At 40.7% G+C, this 8531-nt stretch overlaps 2 protein-coding genes across 2 annotated transcripts; both read left to right on the forward strand.

The window, feature by feature from the left end:
* Positions 1 to 117: 117 nt before the first annotated feature.
* On the forward strand, positions 118 to 1071 carry LOC150053396 (olfactory receptor 51A4-like). The gene has a single exon (XM_090349291.1). The coding sequence runs from the start codon at positions 118 to 120 to the stop codon at positions 1069 to 1071; it is 954 nt and encodes a 317-aa protein (XP_090205417.1).
* Positions 1072 to 6713: 5642 nt separating this feature from the next.
* Positions 6714 to 7679, forward strand: LOC150053397 (olfactory receptor 51G1-like). Its single transcript, XM_090349072.1, has one exon. It carries the CDS (start codon positions 6714 to 6716, stop codon positions 7677 to 7679), a length of 966 nt encoding a protein of 321 aa, XP_090205198.1.
* Positions 7680 to 8531: the final 852 nt, after the last annotated feature.

An 8531-nucleotide genomic window follows, 5' to 3' on the forward strand; every position in this document is an offset into this window, starting at 1 on the left:
TCTGACAAGAACAAAATGTTACCAAAATAACAAAGCTGGGCATTTTGGGCCAGTCAATTTGCACTACTACAATTCACCTCTTCTGAATCTTTCATGGGATTTCCCATACATACTGTCATGTCCATCGCCAACAATTCCAGAAATGAGATTGTCATGTTCTATTTGGTTGGGATTCCAGGAATGGAGCATCTGCACATTTGGATCTCCATACCAATATGTCTCATGTATGTTGTGGCCGTGTTGGGGAATTGTACCATCCTGTTTTTCATCAAAACAGAGCCTTCTTTGCATGAACCTATGTATTACTTCCTCTCCATGCTGGCTCTCTCTGACCTGGGACTTTCCTTCTCCTCTCTTCCCACCATGCTTAAGGTTTTCTTGCTCAATGATCCAGAAATTTCCCCCAATGCCTGTTTTGCCCAAGAGTTTTTCATTCATGAATTCTCAGCTCTGGAGTCATCTGTCCTTCTCATCATGTCTTTTGACAGATTTATTGCCATCTGTAACCCTCTGAGATACACCTCCATCCTCACCAATGCCAGGGTCACTCAGATTGGGCTTGCTTTTGCTCTCAAAAATGTCTTGTTGATCCTGCCCTTCCCTTTAACTCTAAAACATCTAAGATACTGCAAGAAGAATCTCCTGTCCCATTCCTACTGCCTGCATCAGGACGTTATGAAGCTGGCATGTTCTGATAACAAGGTCAATGTTGTCTATGGCTTGTTTGTAGCTCTCACGGGTATCCTGGATATAACCTTTATTTTCCTATCCTATGTGATGATCCTGAAAGCGGTGTTAAGCATAGCCTCCCAGAAGGAAAGGCTTAAGGTCCTCAACACCTGTGTCTCCCACATCTGTGCTGTGCTCATCTTCTATGTTCCTGTTCTCACTCTTGCTGTTCTCTATCGTTTAGCCAAAAATAGCTCTCCAATAGTCAGGATCCTAATGGCTGATGTTTTCCTGATGGTGCCTCCATTGATGAATCCCATTGTCTACTGTGTGAAGAGCCAACAGATAAGAACTCTGGTCTTAGAGAAACTGTGCCAGAACAAAGCTCACAGAGGTTTTTGATCATGTGAAAACCCCATGAGTGACATCAGAACACGTAGGGTAATTCATTCAACAACTACATTGGCGTCTTCTCCCTAACATCTGTCATCATGTTTATAAGCATAGAAGAATCACCGTGGGAAACTGTTGGCTAGGGATTTAAGATCCAGTTCCTGTTGTAAATATAGTAGATAGTCTACTTTTCATAGATAGAGATAGATAGATACCTTTAATCACAGAATAACAATTTTCTTTATGCTTAAAGGAATATTCAACATATTCATTTTGAAAGTCATAATATACTTTTACATGACAATTGGTAGTGAGAAGTGATCAAAGACTGCATTTACATTTAAAGTGTTTACATTGTTTTGACCTCTTTGAGATGTCTTCATGCCTCAGAAATTGAACCAAAAATGGTAATGCCACACCTACAGATGAAACTCAAGCAAAAAATATACAACATCAACTGTTCATAAGAATTAAATGAACATTTTGTCTCTTCCTTCCTCCTCTACTGTGTGCCTTTACTATCCTCCCTTTCCTTCCCCTGAGTTCTTCTGCCTAATACTCATAAAATATCTACCTACCTCATCCATTTCTTTGCCCACTTTTGCCAGATCCTTTCTTTCTCCCTATGGTCATGAAAGTATTAGAGCACCTGCATAAACCAGGGGCTCTCAAGGAACTCAGCCCATATCTTCAAAAATAAAATAACCTCCTTGGAATGGATTCGTTATCCACATAGAGTATGGACACAGTAAGGCAGCTGCTTTGTGGCTCCTCTATCTAACAAGTGGTACTTGATATCCAGTAGGTTACAGATCATGGATGAAGAAACTATAATATTACTCTCCACAAATACTTCTGTAAAAATCAATACTTAGTCCTCATTGAGTCAGTTACTTTGGTTGAAATATAAGAGTTATGAAAGATGTGAAGAAGTGGTGCTGTGCCTAAGGTGGTAGAGCATCAGTCTTGAGTTGAAGAGCTCAGGGACAGGGCCTACGCCCAGAGTTCAAGCCCCATGACTAACCAAAAAAATGTGATTTTACTCAGGGACAGAACATCTAATTTTATTTCAAAGGAGAATGTATATATGTATATATATATATATATATAATGTGCAGACACATATAAAGTTCGACTTCAAATTTTAATTCTGAAGCAATACAACATAGCAATATAAACTCATTAACTTAGCTAAAATAATGATCTCTAGATTTTATTCTTTGTTAAACTTCTATCCCAACGATGTTCTAACAAAAATGTTTAGGTGTTCCAAACTAAAAATGTGAAAGCTTTATACTGACTTTTTATTTATCTATTTGTTTTCTTCTCTATTTATTTATAGTAACTTAAATAGTTGTACAAAATGGTTGCAACTCAATATTTCAGTTTGTGAGCATAATCTATCATGTTCAAACTTACCCTTTCATTATCCTCCACCATCTCTTCCCACCCTACCCATCCCCTCCATTTCACATATGAATATTGGCTGCATTTGCCCACTCTTCCTCTTTTCATTCACATGCCCATTTTAAAAGATAGTGAAGAGGTTGTAGCAGTAGATTTTAGAAATGGAACTTTAGAAGTGGTTAGACACCTAAACATTTAAATGAATTTATTTACATTTTTAAAAAATGAACAATATTAGAACCAAACAAATCAAGTCCCATGGGTCATTGACCTAGTCTCTATTCTAAAATTTCTTTGCCATTTTAATCATCTGCCTAGAAAACAGAAATTTTCTGAATTATTTACATCATGTGCTTTATACTTATCTTTGAACTGATTATATATATATATATCATGACTTTGACTTTTCTTTCCTTCCTGGTGTCCTCAGTGCTGGTGCTTTCAAGTTATATCACACACACACACACACACACACACACACACAGCATAGTGAAATTTACCAACACTCTTCAGAAAAACAAAATAGGAGAGGAATGAAGTGTCAGGGATGAATTTGTTCTTCATGCCCTGTGAGCAGGGCATGATGGGAATTCCCACAATAATCAATATATTACAAATGTGTACTAACTCAACAATAAGTGATAAGAAAGAAAATCAGAGAAGATCTTTAATATTTTCCTCAATCATTTATCTTAGTGAGATCACAATTTCACTTTGAATCCTCCCCTCATCAGCTCCAAACCAGACAGATCTTACCATGCACATTTCCCTGTAGTCTTAGAATGCTAGTCATATGCGCGCCAATCCTATGGCTTGAACTCAGGACCTGGGGGCTGTCCCTAAGTTGTTGCTCAAGGCTAGTGCTCAAGGCTAGGGCTCTACCATTTGAGCCATACCTCACCTTTGGCGTCTTTTGGTACTTAATTGGAGATAGCTGCATGGACTTTTCTGCCCAGCTTGGCTTCAACCCATGATCCTCAGATCTCAGCTTCCTGATTAGCTAGGATCACAGTGTGAGCCACCAGCACCAGCTCTTTTGCTCCAAATCACTGGACACATTTATTCTGTGATCTGTGCGAAATCATCACAGATCCCCTTAGGCGAGGCTGCACCAAAACCCTGAAGTACAGGTGGCAATGTAGTAACCATGCCCACTTAGTTTAATGAAGCTTTCTCCAATGCTTTGCAGACAGATATGACAAAAAAGGGACAGATTTTAGACTAGATTTCTCCAGTTGAGATTTGACATTTTTTTTCTTGAGTCCTAGGTATTATGGTTTATAACAGTCCTCTCAGCTCTCCCTCCTGCCTCTGTCCTCAATTAAATATGCTATAAAATCTTTAGGGAATTATTCCTCAGCAGAAGCCTCTGAGGAGATATTCCTGCACACTTTAAAAGGAGATTTCCTCTCAGACAGAGACTATTAAAGCTGAGCTACCGCCTGGCCTGAAGCTGAGCTACCGTCTTTATGCGAGCATGCTGGCTCAGCCCTTTTGCTATTGTCCAGGTATGTAGTGCACACAGGATTGCCTAAAGAACAATCAGTAGTCTGATGATGATTCCAGACACGGAAGCAGGCCCACAATCTGAGCCCTCAGCCATAGCCACATCCCCATATCACTGCTCACAGAACTTTAGAATGACAGATGGAGCTGGTATAGAAGCTCCATGGCTGTAGTTCTAGCTCTCTAGTTGTGTTTGTTCCTGCAAAAGTTGGGTTCATTCTTTTAATATCCCCTACCTGACATCTATTCTGTCATTATTCAGAACATGGTCCATAATCTTTGAAATTACAATTGTAATCTCTCTTCTTTATCTTAAATGTGTATTCAAATAATACAGTGGACTGACAGCACTTTAAAATGCTGAAGCTCTCGACTAATATAGGAGAGGAAAATTGTAGAGTACCAAACTGCATGTACTATATGAGGTTATTTACTTTTTCTTTTGTTTTTTTTGTCCTTCTATCATTTATGGTTTATCCCCTGTTGTAACTGTATTTGATTTTGGTACCATGCGTATTGTATATACATTTATCTGAATTGGGCAAGGGAAGGGGAACAATGAAATTGTGAGAAAACAACCAAGGGAAAAACAATGCAACATCTACCTGATCTCTCAAGACAATACATTCAAAATGAACTTTATAACTTGGTGGGGGGACACAGGGGCAGAGGGCGAGAGGGCAAATGGGAAAAAAATAACAGAGGAAATAACAGTACACAAAAAGTACTGTATCTTCTTAGAACTTATCTCACTTCATATTTTTGTAATTAATAGTACTCACTTGATTTCATTGACCTTACATCCTTTATCTTGTTTCCCTGATTCTATACTCCCTGTCTCTTTTTCCTTTCTATATTTAAGCCCTCCTTCCCCATTTAAACAGTTTCCAGTCATTACATTGGCAGCTATCTTGTAATTCAAGCTGTCAGTTAAGTGAGAACCCAAACCAAACCTCATCAAGAATTGCTGGTGAGACTTGCATTCCAAATATCCCAAGCTTAACTCATTCCCTGAAATGTTTCCTGTCTATTGTTTATCAATACCAGTTTGTTTACTGTGGCAAACACGTCCAAGAAAACCATGAGGTTTCTTCTTTTAATTTCAGTTTGTTAATTATCTACCTCTTACATCAGCTAATCTTCTTTTTTATCTCTCCCTCCGGCCCCCTATATCAGCTAAATTTCAATGCAATAGGTATGGGAAATATGGTATAAGGAGATAATACAAATATCATAGTCTCAGTACTATGCATTCAGGGTTTGAATTTCAAGTTCAAGACTTCCTTACTTGCTCTGTAACTTAACCCAGATCATTTGATCTCTCTGCCCCATAGTTTTCGTCCCTATGTTATACTCTTGAGAGTTAAGAACAGAGTAAGTGATAACATTAGTGTACTTTTCACCCATACAATCTTCCTAAGAAGAGAACAGGTCTCTCTAGCACTAATGTACCAGTGTCATGGTTAAATGACATTATTCACAATAGTGTGTAGAAAAGTAGTTTATATATAACATAGTTAGTCTAGTATAAGTTTTTACAAATGTGATAACTAATACTCTGGTCACTTGCATATACAGTACACAATAGGATGCTTTACAACCTAACTCATTATGAAGGTAGAGTAAAGGAAAGCCCAAGTCTGGTATTATAAGAAGTCATAGCCAGCCAAATCTCAGAGGCAGAGCTAACTTTAGATTCTCACTCAGCTCTAGAATTAGTTGTCTCATTCTCATCTAAACAAATGCTACTCTTTCAGATTTCTTTCCTGTCGTCTTTTGCTTCAGGTTTGGTGCACATCTCCTTCTCATCCTCATTTCTATATTGTGTCCTGGCTTAACAACTCATTTGCAGACCCATCTCTCCTGGTGTCTCTCAGAACTAAGTCTCAAAGCCACCTGTCTAAGAACTCCTTCTTCTCTGAAGTCTCAGATGTTTCTCTTTACAATGCTACTCTTTTCTAGGCTTTAGATCGATGATCTATATGCATGAATTTTGCCATCCATCAAAATATCAGAGAGAACTATAGAGCATTCCAAGGTGGACAAACAGCGTTTATATGAATATTTCTGGAAGAAAATTCCCTGTAAATGGAATATTTTGTTTCTTAGTATATTTCTGCTCCATTTAAACCAGGATTGCTTTTGTATGTCTTCCCCATATTGCTGCAATTTGCCTTTCAAGATAATTTCATATGCATGTTATTCCTAGTAGTGAAACCAACAAAAGTAATGTTCCATCCTTTCATTCAAAGAAACAAATACAATTTGCCTACAAATTGCATTGCTCTACAAATGAATGTTACATAAATTCAGAAGACACACATTACTCTGATGTGCTTCAAATTCAAAGGTTTCAACATTCACCAAACTTTCTCTGGTATCCTATGTTGGCTCTGCACCTAGAATGAAATAAAATACTCAGGCAAATTGCAACTATATTTGAAACCACATCTCATATACCTGATCCTAGTAGACTGTTGTTCAGGGTAATGTACAGTGCCAATTGTCCCACATCGGTGATACTCATTGAGTTGGCAAATTTTTCAGGGTTAAAAAAAAATACTACCTATGGTATCCCTGTTGACCCTGAAGGTAATCCACTATCATAATCCCTTACCCTCTGCAGACACTTCTTGACCCACGACTCCTGGCGCATTGAGGTGACTGAGCGTTCAACCTCGTCAAGCCTCTGGATCCCTATTCTGCATGTCAGGTTGGTGAAAACAGGTTGCAAATCCATGGCTATCCTTTACAACAGCAGCCTCCAAAAAGCCACTTTCTTCCTGACTGGCTTTCCAGGTCTGGAACATGCCCACGGCTGGATCTCCATTCCCTTCTGCTCCATCTACTTGACCGTGATTGTGGGGAACCTTACCATCCTCCACGTGGTCCGTACGGATGCCACCCTTCACGAACCCATGTACTATTTCCTGGCCATGCTGGCCCTCACAGACTTGGGTCTTTGCCTGTCCACATTGCCCACCGTGATGGGCATCTTCTGGTTCGGGGCCCGAGAGATTGGCCTCCCGGCCTGCTTCACACAGCTCTTCTTCATCCACACTTTGTCTCTGGTGGAATCCTCCGTCCTCTTGTCCATGTCCATCGACCGCTGCGTGGCCATCCGCCACCCGCTGCGTTACTCCAGCATCCTGACCCCGGCCCGCATCCTCAAGCTGGGGCTGGGCGCGGTGCTGAGAAGCGCCCTGCTCATCCTGCCCTTGCCCTTCCTCCTGCAGCGCTTCCAGTACTGCGGCTCCCACGAGCTGGCCCATGCCTACTGCCTGCACCTCGAGGTCATGAAGCTGGCCTGCTCCAGCATCCTCGTCAACCACATCTACGGGCTCTTCGTGGTGGCCTGCACGGTGGGCGTGGACTCCCTGCTCATCCTCCTCTCCTACGCCCTCATCCTGCACACGGTGCTGGGCAAAGCCTCTCCACAAGAGCGCTTCCGGGCCCTCCACACCTGTGTCTCCCACATCTGCGCCGTGTTGCTCTTCTACATCCCCATGATTGGCTTGTCTCTGGTGCATCGCTTTGGGGAGCACCTGCCCCGCGTCGTGCACCTTCTCATGTCCTATGTGTACCTGCTGGTACCACCTCTCATGAACCCCGTGGTCTACAGCATCAGGACCAAGCAGATCCGCCGACGGATCGGGCAGAAGTTTGTAGGGATGAAGTCCCTTAGCTGTTGCCGTCGGGATTAGGTTAGTATGAATGGTGGAAGGCTTGGTCAGATATCACTCACAGATATTTTGGGTTTCAGCTATGCTGTGTGTGGGGGGGGGGCATGCCCTCAATATTTAATAACAGCATTTATTTAAAAAGTATGCTCCATGTGGACTAGATAACTATGAGAAAGTCACCTACCTTGCTCGCAGTTTTCTCAGTTGAAGAATAAACCCAAAAGTAATTAAAATACTTTATTCTTTATCTGGATTTGTGAGGAATAAATAAATAAATAATCTAACTCAGGCCTTTATTTTTGCAGATACACAATCCTCAATAAATATTACCTGTCCTTAATTATTTATTTTAAATCGCAAAATCCAGAAGACTATACAAGTTCTATCTTTCTGTCACATAGTCAGTGGGTTAGCTGTACTTTGGGGGGGGCGGGTCATGGGGCTTGAACTCTGGGCTTGGGTGCTGTCCCTGAGCTCTTCAGCTCAAGGCGACTGTCCTACCCCTGGAGCCACAGCCCCACTTCCCATTTTTTAGTGATTAACAGGAGATAAGAGTCTCAAGTTCTTAGTATTTCTCACATCTGTATTTAGCCACATCAAGCAATGTACACACACATATGCACATGTAAACAGACAGTTGCTGTGTTTCTTAAGTTTCAGTGTGTATATGTTTGCTATACCATGTTTGTTTGTATTGGCACATGTGACCCAATTGACCAGGTTTTCTTTGTTGTTTTCTTTTTAACTATATTTTATTATGTTTATAAATAGTACAAGTCAGTCTATTAATGCAACCCATCTGGATCAAAGTCATCCCTTTCATCATTCTCCTTCTTCCCTCCCACCCCAACTTCTCTCTGTTTTCTTAATTTC

This window comes from Megascapheus bottae, chromosome 16 (genome assembly GCF_031878675.1).
Source record: "Megascapheus bottae isolate mThoBot1 chromosome 16, mThoBot2.hap1, whole genome shotgun sequence".
Lineage (NCBI taxonomy): Eukaryota > Metazoa > Chordata > Mammalia > Rodentia > Geomyidae > Megascapheus > Megascapheus bottae.